Source organism: Suricata suricatta, chromosome 5 (genome assembly GCF_006229205.1).
Source record: "Suricata suricatta isolate VVHF042 chromosome 5, meerkat_22Aug2017_6uvM2_HiC, whole genome shotgun sequence".
In the NCBI taxonomy this organism is placed as follows: domain Eukaryota; kingdom Metazoa; phylum Chordata; class Mammalia; order Carnivora; family Herpestidae; genus Suricata; species Suricata suricatta.
In genome coordinates, this window is record NC_043704.1 from 131,453,223 (window position 1) to 131,466,957 (window position 13,735).

General features: G+C 35.7%; 1 protein-coding gene across 2 annotated transcripts in view; it reads right to left on the reverse strand.

The window, feature by feature from the left end:
- The window catches only part of TBC1D5 (TBC1 domain family member 5), a 486,227-nt gene that overhangs the window by 207,559 nt on the left and 264,933 nt on the right, over positions 1-13,735 (reverse strand). For both annotated transcript variants that reach the window (XM_029940340.1, XM_029940339.1), the window contains 3 exons: positions 6,747-6,835; positions 5,280-5,330; positions 5,120-5,189 (listed from right to left, as the gene is read on the reverse strand). In XM_029940340.1, coding sequence (XP_029796200.1) covers positions 5,120-5,189; positions 5,280-5,330; positions 6,747-6,835 — 210 coding nt within the window. The remainder of the gene's footprint in view (positions 1-5,119; positions 5,190-5,279; positions 5,331-6,746; positions 6,836-13,735) is intronic.

Here is a 13,735-nt window from a genome sequence, read left to right on the forward strand (position 1 = left end):
CACCTGCTTTGCCAATTTTAGCTCTTCAGAACAACTCAAGATACTCTAGGTCTCCTCTCCTATAGCTCAGCTGTTATAACCTGGTTTGGGGTCCTAATCATTTCTTTCCTCCTACCTGGTCTCACCCTAATTTGGTCTGCTTTTATTTATTTACTCATTCGTTTATTTTTTTTTAATGTTTGTTTATTTTTGAGGAAGCACAAGTGGGGAAATAGAAAGAGACAGACAGACAAACTGACAGAATACGAAGCAGGCTCCAAGCTCCAAGCTGTCAGCACAGAGCCTAATGCCAGGCGTGAACCCACAAAACATGAGCTGAGCCAAAGTCAGATGTTTAGCCAACTGAGCCACCCAGGTGCCCTGGTGTAAATCTATCTCCCAAAAATGCCTGGTAATCTGAAATAGATATTAGATTATGCCAAATTTCCCTCCTTAAAACTTTTTTAATGGCTTTTCAGGAAAAGAAAACAAAAGCAAAAAATAAAAGGCAAATTCTTGAGCGAGGTCTATGAGGCCTTTCATTACCTGGGCAGCCTCTCCTCTCACTGTGCTCCCAGAAATGGGAGCCATTCTTTTACCTCAAAGATCCCCTCCCCCGGGCTCCCATGAAGGAGCTCCCTCAGTGTATTTAAAGATTTGGCTCAAGTGTCAGGTTCTATTTCATCATCTTTACTACTACAGTATCCATTTTTACTTCTCTGCCTCCTAAACTGTGAGATCTCTAAAAGGAACATCATCTTTTCATCACTGGACCACATTCAGGGGCATGAATATAAAGAAGATAAAGCTCTTGTCCTTGTAGGGGCAGGGAAGGGGAAGACAAACGGAAAAAACATAATTCCACGTAGGAGCAATGACCAATCAGGCTGGTACAAAGCACAGAGGAGAGGAGGGGCATGGTTTTTTTTTTTTCCTGGAGGAGGTTCCATCTGTGTTTCCAGGATCATTTCAAGTCTTAAAAAGAAATGTAGTCCTTGGTACTTCCTACAGGGCATTTAGGGATATGGAATATAATACCATACTGGTTTTTATGGTTCAACTAGTTTCTGTTAATTTGTACAGACAGAATAAAAAGATTCCTCTATATTGTGGCCATTCATTATAACAATAATACAACCAAGACATCTTTTTCTCATTTTATATTTTCAAATATTCTCTACAAATGATAGGGTCCTATAATTTAAAAAAATCTGTAATTCTTGTTAACATTTTCCCTACTGATATTAAATTGAAATAATTTGGGAGGGGAAAATTCATGTTAATTGTAAGACATCATTCCCATTCAAAAGATAGTGTTTACTCTGAAACCAACTTTCCTTTAAAAATGAAGAATTCAGGGCGCCTGGGTGGCTCAGTCAGCTAAGCCTTCGACTCTTGATTTCATTCAACTCAGGTCATGATCTCACAGTCATGAGATAGAGCCCAGCACTGGAGCTGGGCCCTCTGCCCTTCCCCCACCCGCCTGTGTGTATACATGTGCATGCTTTCTCTTTCTCTCAAAAAAAATGAACAATTCAACATTTTACTCATTTTACTCATGTAGTTCGCTAATGCGTGGCTGATACCGTACTGTGTCAGGGGGGCGCTGAGCTGGGGGGGAGTTGAGCTTGGGGGTGCTGCTGACCTCGGGTGGGGGCGCTGAGCTTGGGGCTGCTGAGCTGGGGGGGTGCTGAGCTGGGGGGGGTGGGGCACTGAGCCTCAGGCATGGCTTCTATCAACCATCTGAGACACAGGTCACTACAGCTCGTCATTCTGTAAGTCTTAAATAAACATACTTCTGAAGAGATACAATCATTGGCTTTGGAGAGAACTGATCCTAAATTAACCTGTTAAAAATGTTTAACTTCATGAAATCATGCAATCAATTTCCAGGTTGAACAGAATGAGTCGTCACTAAATCAATAAATAGGATGTGCAGTCCATTTTTCAAATGCTTCATAGAGACTCATGAGTAGCCTAAGAACCTCAGGTGTACACAAACTATACTTCGAAAAGATGTCCCCTGTACTGATGCTTACAACAAAATTTCTTAAATTTAAGAAACTCACAAGTAATGCTCATGATAACTTAAATGATAAACAGCTTATCTAATAGGGAAAACAAAAGAGAAAATAGCTAATATTAGATATTCCTTATGTTCAGGATTTATCATAGTAAAAAATACTATCTGCATTTCACAGCTCTCATCAAATGGGACAGCTACAAGTATCGACACACCTAGCAGCCTTTCTAACCACTTATTAAGTGGTACTCAAAACATGGTGGATCAGTCAGTGCAAGTCCACAAGCTACTGTAGGGATTTGGCGAGATAATTTTACACCATCATGCAAACCAACACACTGCTTTCTTCATTAAGAAAGTCATGGATACAGAAGTGCTGACACATAGGGATACATGTACCCCAATGTTCATAGCAGCACTGTCAACAATAGCCACATCATGGAAAGAGCCTAAATGTCTATCACCTGATGAATGGATCAAGAAGACGTGGTATAATTATATACAATGGAGTACTACATGGCAATGAGAAAGAATGAAATCTGGCCATTTGTAGCAAAGTGGATGGACCTTGAGGGTGTCATGCTAAGCAAAATAAGTCAGGCAGAGAAGGACAGATACCAAATGTTTGCACTCATAGGTCTAACAGGAGAACAGGAGAAACCTAATGGAGGACCAGGGGGAGGGGAAGAGGGAAAGAGAGTTGGGGAGAGAGAGGGACGCAAAACCTGAGAGACTATTGAATACTGAAAACAAACCGAGGGTTAAGGGAAGTAGTGGTAATGAAGGGGGGCACTTGTGGGGAAGAGCACTGGGTGTTATACGGAAACAAATCTGACAATAAACTATTAAAAAAAATAAATTTCTTTACATTTTATTAAAAAAAAATGTCTCATGGAAAGTATGTCTGCTGACCTAAGCAACATACACAGTGATAGAAGAACTGAAAGAGAAGTGTATTAAGTTCTCAAACTTTTTTCAAAAAAGGCAATAGAATCAAGACATAGATTTAAAAGGGGAGGATGAACAAGGGGTTCATTAGATACGCTTCCTAGGAATATATTATTGATATACGCAAGCAATCAATATAAATTTTCATATCTATATGTTCCTTGATAAAATGGATATCCTTTCTTGTGCTGTCTCAGCCATATTCATGAACTTGACTCAGTGATGTCAACATGAATGGGTGAAACTGAAAAGTGGTAATGCTATATTTTTATCGTTCAGTTTCTCAGACACTGTGTAACAGTTATAAGATGCAAATAACCCCTGCACGATCATGACGCTTATACTTAAATGTATTAAAATACTTTTTGTTCAAAATTTTGATTTTCACCTAAGTCTATGGCTTCATCAAATCACTTGACAAAAATAAATATAAAGTCATTGTTCTAAAACAAAAATAGTTCATCAAATATGTTTACAAGTTTCACCTCTTATAATCCTCATAGGACGTAATATGTTGACACATTGCTGAAGAAAGACTTTATCATCTGGGCTGAAGGTCAGCAAATTTTCTCTGTACAGGCCAGGCAGTAAATATTTTAAGCGTTACAGGTCATAGACTGTGTTGCAACTACTCAACTCTGAAATGAGCAGTTGTAATGAGCAAGTGGCCATAGACAATATGGAAACAAACAGACATGGCTGTATCCCAATAAAACTTTTTTATGGGCACAGAAATTTGAATTCCATATAATTTTCATATGTCACAAAATATTATTCTTCTTTTGATAGTTTTCAACCACTTAATAATGTAAAAGCCATGCTTAACTCCCACGCTGTGTAAAAACAGATGGCAGGCCAAACTGGCCTGCAGGCAGTAGTCTGTCCTGATCTAGACCAAAGGCATAAAAAGCATTAGTTATCCATTTCTGTTTTTAAAAGATGGAATAAAGTGACAGAAGAATATATGGTTACTAACCAGAATGCAGTCAATCATACAAATGTAAAGTAAGTGAATCATATAGAAAAAAATATACCAAAAACTCTTAGTGATATCCCTTGCCAGAATAATTGGCAATTTTTCTGATATTGTGTAATAACACTGAAAACACAATCATGGTCTAAGTTAACATATATGTTTGTTTAAAATGTCAGTTAACTCAGCAATTCTACTCCTAGAGGAATGCCAAGAGCACTGAAAAGATGCGTTGACACAAAGTTAACACACACATGTTCATAGCAACATTACTCTTAATAGCCAGGAAGGGGAAAAACCCAAATGTCCATCAACAGATGTATAGAAAACCAAAATCTGCACCATGAAATATTACTCAGCCACAAAAAAGAATGAAATGTGCTACAACAAAGTGAACACTGAAAACATTACGTTAGTGAAAACAGTCCATCACACAAGGCCACATATTATGTGGTTCCATCTATATGAAATGTTCAGAATAGGCAAATTCATAGAAAGTGAAAGCACATCAGTGAAACCAGAGACCCCAGGGAGTAGGACAATGCAGTGACTGCTAATGGGTGTGGGATTTCCTTCTGTGGTGATGAAAATATTTCCAAGTTACACAGTAGGGGCATTTGTACAATCCTGTGAATAAACTAAACCACTAAATTGTATACATTAAAAAGAAGAATGCTATGGTGTATCAGTTACATCACACAATAAAATTTATAGTTAAAAAGAATAAGAAAAAAATAATGAGAGTAAGGATAAACGGTATTGACGCTAAGTGTGTAAATTTAATAGTGATGCATTAGTAAAACTAAGACAACCTATTTGATACAAAGTTAATCTATGCACTTCAGTAACAATATGTCTATCAACTCACTGGGATAACAACAGAGCAAGTAGATAAAGGCACTACCTTTAAAATTTACAATAATTTTTAAGCAGTTCTATTGCACGGATAATATATATATACATATAAAATAAAATTTCTATTTATATGAAATTTCTTATATTACCATCATACATCTGCCAATATTACTAGGAATATGGTTTAGATCCCGAATTCAATCTCGTTCTGTAAGTATTTTTTAAATTTTTGGTTTTTTATAGTAACAATAATGGCTGTGATTCTCTGATTAGATGTTCCTACTTCCTGAAATCATTTGTTTCCCCAAATACATTGAAAAGATCTGGACTATGATACTTACCTTTTGACCATCATGCTCAAAAGTAGAAAACCAAGGTTCGGCAGTTTCCATAAGTTGTGAGAACATCGCACTAAAAATTAGAAAAATAATACAGTGCTAAATCCTCATTAAAGTAGAAATGGCATAAAAATTAGCATAAAAAGAAAGCTTTTGTACTTACTAGGCATCATGTTCCAGATACTCGGGGTTTAAGAGAGTTTTCATTTCCTCACTTAAAAAGTAATACAAAGAATCAAAATGTGTAATTTTTAGTTGAAGGTGATACAGAGGTTACCTTATCCTATACTCACAAGCCAACTTTCATACAATGTGCAAATGAAAAAAAAATCATCCTAAGTGAAAGAAGCAATTCCATTAACAAATGAAATCTTCTCTTTCTATTAAGATCAAAAACAAACTAGGTGCCTTGTCTGTACCACAATGAAGTATCTAATTGCTCCAAATAACAAATAAAAAACGTGACAATATATTCATTGCATGTGCCTGATCTGGAATAAACTGATTGCTTCACAATCTATTTTGTTTTCCTAAAACAAAACAAAACAAATATTTACTTACTGGTCAAATATGCCATACCAAAACATTCTTTTTCATTTAACAGCTTCAGTTTTTATTATATTTTAACACCCGTTAATCAGTGACAGTACCTCTTTCAAATTTATTTCTTGAAACTGCTAAAGCAGCATGTCCAAATTATTTAAAAGTAACTTTCAATCATTTATACTTTCCTGATGAGTATACTGTGTCTACACGTTTTTAAAAAGATAAAAACTGGCATGAAAATAGGATCATAATGCTAACTTCATCCATATCATACTTTAGAATAACTGAAGAAAAGGTAAGTAAGATCTAGTCAGATCCAATAAACTCAGTATAATTTAAAAAACTCAAAATGAACTAGAAAATACTAATCTATAATACAGTAAACAAAAGTTAACAAAGACTCTTTGTGAAATCATATAAACACATAAAATGTTGTGTTAATTTTCTGTGCTCTGCATATGGATGGATCAGCCTATGGAAACTTCTGACAAAAGTTTATAATCTCACAGCACCCATTTCTCAGATATTTCCAGGCTACCTCTCTGGGCCATCAGGGCATTTAAAGTTAAAAAACAAATTCTAACAATTAGCCTAAATGAAATACAATTACTAAACTGGCTTTCTGGAAAGATAAATTACATGACAAACCATTTTTGTTTATTTATAGACTGGTGTTCTTTGGGGTACTGGTCTCCTATTTATGACCTGAGTTCAGTCAAACCTGAGGAGAAAGGATCTGACAAATAAGGTTCTCATGAAGCTAGTCGTGAAAGAATGGCCCAGTAGAGGATGGTATATATGAATATTATCAATCAATAGCACTTTGCCATTACAACAAAAATTTCTTCTTCTTGATCCATTAGTTATATGTCTTACTTTGACAGATCTATGATTTGCAAAGACTATTATGATTACAAATTTGCCCATGGCCCATAGGACAACTATTAACTGAAATTAACAATCAGCCACGTGAAACACAACCAAATGTTTACAATTTACAGAAGTACCTTCCATGTAAAAGATTCTCAGGTTAAAATGATTACAGCAAGGCTTAAAAAAAGAGGGAGGTCATATAAAAACTTGCCTTGGTTGGGCAGACTCACTGGCATGAAGAAAAGCCTGGTGGTCACAGTGGAGGATGAAGACTATAGGCGCTAAGAGCTCGTGCATGCCCTGAAACGTAAGAGCAAGAGAAAGGAGGGGCAAGACGTTGAGGGCCCACCAGTGGACAGAGCGGGCTCAGTTAAAGGCTTCTTCAACTGATTCTCGCCATCAACATTTCCATATTTTAGAGAAATGCATAAAATGAAAAGCTACAAAATGAGATTTTATTTACTTTTAAAATTTGATTCCAATTCAACCACGGCACAAGTTCTTCTTTAAAACATGGAGAGTAGTTCTCTTTTAAATGACACAACAAACAATAAATTGGCATGGCAGACAACCTTGCACCTGTCAGTTGCTTCAGGAACTGTACTCATAAATATGAATTTCATTTATGCAAATTATAATCATGAGCTACAGTGTAAAGATCTTCAGTAAGAAGGGCAACTGAGAACTGTAGACCCAAGGAAATTACATCCAATGTTTTCATTATATAATGGCTCAAAATTAGGATGCCTGTAGATTTAGGAAGAGCTGAAGTCAGCTAGCTGGAAATGCTGGATAAGAAAAGAAACAATCTCTAGCAGGTACGACGGCAAACAAAGTTTTCAAAGTATGTTTTTCAACATGTTTAATCTGAAAACTACCATAATATTTTTCCTATCTACTTCAACTATAAGGTTACTATTAAATTCATTTAGTGAATTCACCAATAGTATTTTCTTTTTCTTTTTTTTTAAATTTTTTTTAATGCTTTTTATTTATTTTTGAGAGTCAGAGAGAGACAGTGCGAGCAGGGGAGGGTCAGAAAGAGAGGGAGACACAGAACCGGAAGCAGGCTCCAGGCTCTGAGCTAGCTGTCAGCACAGAGCCGGATGCGGGGCTCGATCCCAAGAACCGTGAGATCTGACCTGAGCCGAAGCCGGACGCTTAACCGACTGAGCCACCCAGGCGCCCCTGTATTTTCTTTTTCATTATATTAGCGTTACCCATGGATTACATGAATAGGCACAGAAACAAAAAAGGATATTAGTTACTAAGTTATCTCTAAAAGAAAATTATAAAAATTCATTAATTATCCATTATTGTGGAAAAGTAAGGTATTCTACAATAGTAATTTGCTTTTTAACTGAGATGTTTTCCTCCCTTTAGGCATCAGAAAACATACTTAGCAAATTAAAAATAGAGTATGTTCTTTTCTGCCTTACAGTGAGTAAATTAACATTTTCCTTATGCTTAATAATTATGGATGATCTTTTATTTAAAAAATAAGACAAAACACCACCTTTATAGGAAATAAAAATAAAACCTGGAAGCAAAGAGAAGAGTTTCACTGGTGGAAGTAGAGATTCCCCATGATGGAAGGGCAGTCACACAACCTTCTGTATATTCTAGAAGCACCAGAGTTCATTTTTAAGTTCTTACTAGCCTTGGATTAGGACTTAATGACATTTGTTCAAAATAATCTGATACATTTAATAGTTACTTGTGATTAAGACTAATTACCACATACCACTTCAATCTTTGTAACTTAAACACGTCCTTAATAAACAAAACTTTAGATGACTATTTCACTATCTCCTACAAGGGCATGGTAGAGATTCAGAAAAAAATGGAATTAAGTACTGCTAAGTGTGCTTTAAAATCATCATGAGGTATTTATTCTCCTGGAATAATCTTAAAGTATTCCAAATGCCAAGTGCCATAATTTAATCATCAAAGTACAAGCTATTTATTATAGTGCTTGTACTTAGTGTAGCTAGAGAAAAGGAAAAAAAAAAAAAAGCCAATGAGAAAGGAAGGAAGAAATGGAAGAAAGGATGGATGGATGAATTGACTGACCAAAAGAAAGAAAGAAATTAAAAAATAGTTAGATGCCCGTATGGCAATCTTTATGCCTATTTCTGATCATTAACTTCGGATAAAGTCCCTAGAAGTAGAATTTCTGGGTAAATGAGTTAAAGTCCCTGATATTTACAACTAAGCTGCCCTTCAGAAAGAATTCCCTCACTTCAGGGCATAAGAGTTCCCACTTCATACATCCTAATTTGTAGTGTTTTATTTTATTTTAATCCTGTAAAATATCATAGTCAAATGGTTTACCTTATTTAAATGCTAGTGAGACTGACACAAAAATTTTATAGACTATTTTTATTTAATGAATTGCCCATTTTTTCCTAGTGAAGGGTTTTCTTTTTTCTGATGATTTGTTACAGTTCTTTACCAATTCAGGATATGAACCTTTAGTCATTTTTGTTACACATGCTTTTCCACATTCGTCATTTATCTTTCAGTCTTGACGACACCTTACATCGCAGCGAAGGTGTGTACTTTAAAACTGTCGAATCAAGGCATCATGCTTCACCGCTTCTTGTTTTGCTTCCATGCCTAAAAAGACCTTCCTTATGTCGAGGTTAGGGGAGTATGTAGTTTTCTTTTTTACAGCTAATTCTTTACCCATCTGGTATTTATTTTTGCCCTGAAGGATAAATAGGTATTTTTCCCTGCAAAAGAGTTCAACTAATTCTTGAATAACCCATCCTTCTCCCAAGAGGTTTGAAGTGTCGTCTTTACCATACATCAATAGCTAGAGCTTGTTTTTTCTCGGCTTTTACTGGCATTCCATTGGTTTGTCCATTATTGACAAGAACTTTACTATTTTAATGACTTGAGCTGTAAAATATTCTAGTCCTCCATATTTTCTATTCTTTTTTCTCAAAATTATGTTGCCTATTCTCACTTAGAAGGTAAGCTTCAGTATCATGTAGTTAAATAAAATGCTAAACAGAATACTGCAATTCTATTGGCACTGTATTAACATTAACTTGAAGAAAATAGATATTTTAAAGAACAACACATTTTCTACCCCAAAAGTTTATAAAACTGCTTAGTTTCTCACTAGGTTTTTGTTGTTGCTGGTGGTGGCGGAGATCTTCTGATTGGGTCTTTTCCCCCTTGATGTATTCTCTAACTAATGGCTGGCTTAATGAGTTCTTTCGTAAATGATCTTCCCACCTTCTTTAAATTTTCTCTTCCTTCTGGTTTCTATGACACTATTCTCTCCAGATTCTCCATTTGTTCATGCATAATTCACCTTTTAAAGTCATATTTCAAAAATATGGTTGCCTCAGTGACTCAGCTGGCTGAGAGCCGTACCATTGATTTTGGCTCAGGTCCTGATCTCAGAGTCGTGAGATTGAGCCCTGAGTCCAGCTCCATGCTGGCCGTGGAGCCTGCTTCAGATTCTCTCTACCTCTTCCTCTGCCTCTCCCCTACTCATGCTTTCTCTCTTTCTAAAAATTAATTATTAACTACCTATAACTCTGAGAACACAAACGTAAATGAAGTGGACAAGTTCCTCACCATTACGGCGTTTGCAGTCCTAGAGCAAGACACACAATAATAAAATAAGCACAGTAATGACTATACAATTATGAACTGTGATAAGTGATTTCTATGTGTAGATACAAAAACCCAGCTTCTACCACAGGCTTGGCACATAGAAGGTGTTCACTAAATGGTGCCTGGCTGATGAAACATCTACCTCTCCATATAGCAATGTATCAGTAAAAGTTGAACTACAATATGAGAAATGAAAAAGGAGAACATTAAATCATATATCAAATCAGTAAATAAGGGTGCTCTTTGTACAATGGAAATTAAGAGAATTAAGAGTCCCCTGAATATCATTAGGACAACCTTTTACAAATTCAGTGTTGACTCCTAACTAAACTGAGGATATTTTCTAAAATAGACTTAAAGAGATTGTTGGTTTTACTGTTAATTCTAGACTAGAAAAACCTGATTAATAATTACAAGTGGCAAGTATATAAGCATCTTTAAAGGAAAAGAGAACTATTTCGAAAGAATGATCAAAATTTAATATGCTATAATTTAGCAAAGCATAATAAAACATAATACGTTGTCGGTATGTGTATTTGTTCCCAAAATGTGTATTTGGTTTTCATCTATACCATCAGCATTTCTGCTTGCTTCAAGTCTTTATCCCTGCTGGATCCTTAGTAGTCACTGCACTCCAAACTCATGCCAGTTGAACATAAAGGTAACGAAGTTTTCTTCATCAACAGCCTGTAGGCTCACAAAATTGAACCTGTTCTTTTATCTGCCTGTGTTCATTTAGCCCACCAAGCAGTCTTTATTAAAGCTGAGGCATCAGGCAGTCAAAGTTCATTAATACCATTTATATAATCTCTGCAGTTTCAATTAACTCAGCAAGACATTCTACTACATGATAACAGTCTCATTAATTCAATAAAATCCCATAACTATTAACAATATGGTCGATGTTAAACGGGGTGTCACCTAGTACAAAATAATAGCTTTAACAGCTTGTGATAAAACTCAAGGTTTTTTTTCTTAAATTTGATCTGGCTAAATATTCAGTCCTTCTTTAGCAAGGTATTATTTCTATGGATAGAATCTATAGGACTTTAAACATGTACAGGGAGGAATTAAGTCTTATTAAGTGACTCCCAAGAAAAAGTTAATAATACTTTCTTATTCAGTAATTGATTGATTTTGTCTAAATTATCCAGAATCTGACCTTCTATATTCTTATTCTGTCTTCCTTACAAATGCAGTGGGCCACATACATCACAAATTCCTGAGTTCAGTTATTATGTTTTTGTTCCTTGTAATAATGAAAACAAGTTCCACAGACAACACTTCCTTTACTGACTTTTTTCTTCCACTAATGAAAAATGGGAAACAAATGTACAACTTGGGATGCTTTTATATTGATCTGGTTCACTGTCATCAAATCCTTTACTGTGTTCAGTATTTTCAAATACTGGAAAGAAGAAAGGGCATGATGAAGAGATAAACAGGACACAATAAACAACACAGGATAAACAACACAATAAGGAGAAAACAGAAAAATAGAAATAAGCTTGATCATTGACGAGGAGTCTGAACTACTGAACTAGCTAATGCTGCAGAACCATTTTGCCCCTAGACTCCTTGCAAAGTGTGTTAATAACATCCTTAGAGTTGAAGTCATTCTGAATGAGATTTTCAGTTATTTGCTTCCAAAAATCCTACACTGATACTTATTTTCTCCTAGTCTCCTTTTTGGTTGTTGGGTTTTTGACCTTTGTATCCCACAGCGGACTCTGTGCTGACAGCATGGAGCTTGCTTGGGATTCATTCTCTACCCTCCCTTGCCCCTCACTCACTTTCTTTCTCTCTCACAAAATAAATAAATACACTAAAAAAAAAAAAAAAAAGGAATCCATTTGTAACTGGACCAGTTCTTAGTTTGTTCCAATGATCTCTGTTGATTCCCACACTGGGAATGTTATATTGGCTTGATCACAGAATATTCAGAGAATAATTACCATTCTTTGCCAAATGCCTTTATCATTTTCCCCTTCCCCTAAATTCTGTGGGAACTCCAAAATATTTAATAATGATAACCAGTAATAACCACCACAACTACCAACAAGAACCCTTAGTGAGCACTATGTGTTTTTTTAATGTTTAATGTTTACTTTTTGAGAGAGAGAGAGAGACAGAGAGAGAGAGAGAGAGACAGAGAGAGACAGAGAGAGAGAGAGAGAGAGCACGCACATGAATGGGGCAGGGGCAGAGAGAGAGGGAGACACAGTATCTGAAGCAGGCTCCTGGCTCTGAGCTGTCAGCACAGAGCCTGACGTGGGGCTCGAACTCACAAACTGGGAGGTCATGACCTGAGCTGAAGTCTGACGCTTAACCGACTGAGCCACTCAGGCGCCCTGACACAGTGTGCTTTTAACACTACAAAGCCAATATTGTTACTATCCTCATCTTACTGCTAACAAAACTAAGATTTAGAAAGTTTAAGTAAATTGTCTAGGATTATGTAGCTAATAAATAGTTGAACTGAGATTCAAATAACAGATACAGGCCCAAACCCAATGCTCTTAACCACTACATTATTTTCATTAATTACTGTAAAACTTTTTGGCACTAAATTTAAAATAACTGTGTCCAGTTCTTAACATGTGCATCTCTGTCTCAGATTATAACTGGAATCCTAACACATCTACATATTAATTTGGGAAGAAGTAACATTTTTTACTTAAAGTCTTCTCATTCACAAACATGCTATCACTTTTCTATTTATTCAACTCCTCCTTTATATCCTTCAATAACATTATAGTTTTCTTCATATAGCTTTTGTACCTATTTTGCTATATTTATTTCAAGACATTTTAAAGTTCTGGTTGCCATTATGAGTGAGATATATTTTTTCCATTTCCCATTCTAAAAAATGATTATCATCCTGTAATTAATATAAAGATATATCACTAATATTAAAAGATAAAATTAGTTCCCGTGGGTACTCTATGTGTATGATAACAAATACATTATTTAGGACAACTGTAATATGACTTAGTTTATCATCTTTAAACTGATCAAGTTTATTTCAAATTAAATATTGTTCTAAGGGAGCCTGACAGGCTCAGTCAGAAGAGCCTGCAGCCCTTGAGTCTCGGGGTTGTGAATTACAACTCCGCGCTGGGTGTAGAGACTACCTAAATAAATAAACTTAAAAAAAATTTTTAGAGGCACCTAGGTGACTCAGTCAGTGAGGGATCTGACTTCCGCTCAGATCATGCTCTTATTGTGGTTTGTGGGTTCGAGCCCCATGTCGGGCTCTGTGCTGACAGCTCAGAGCCTGAAGCCTGCTTTGGATTCTGTGTCTCCCTCTGTCTCTGCCCCTCCCCCTGCTTGTGCTCTGTCTTTCCCTCTTAAAAATAAATATTTTAAAAAATTAAGTTTTTTTAAATAAATACATTGCTCTAATCATACAGTAAAGTCACTATCAGTTGGACATGCATAACTTTTGACTGTTAAAGAATTTATTAATTTGATTTGAATTTCCACTTACTATACATTTGGAGAAATACATAAAAATATCCAACTTTGTGTATTTTTATTGGAAAACCATCAGCTTAAGTAAAAAAT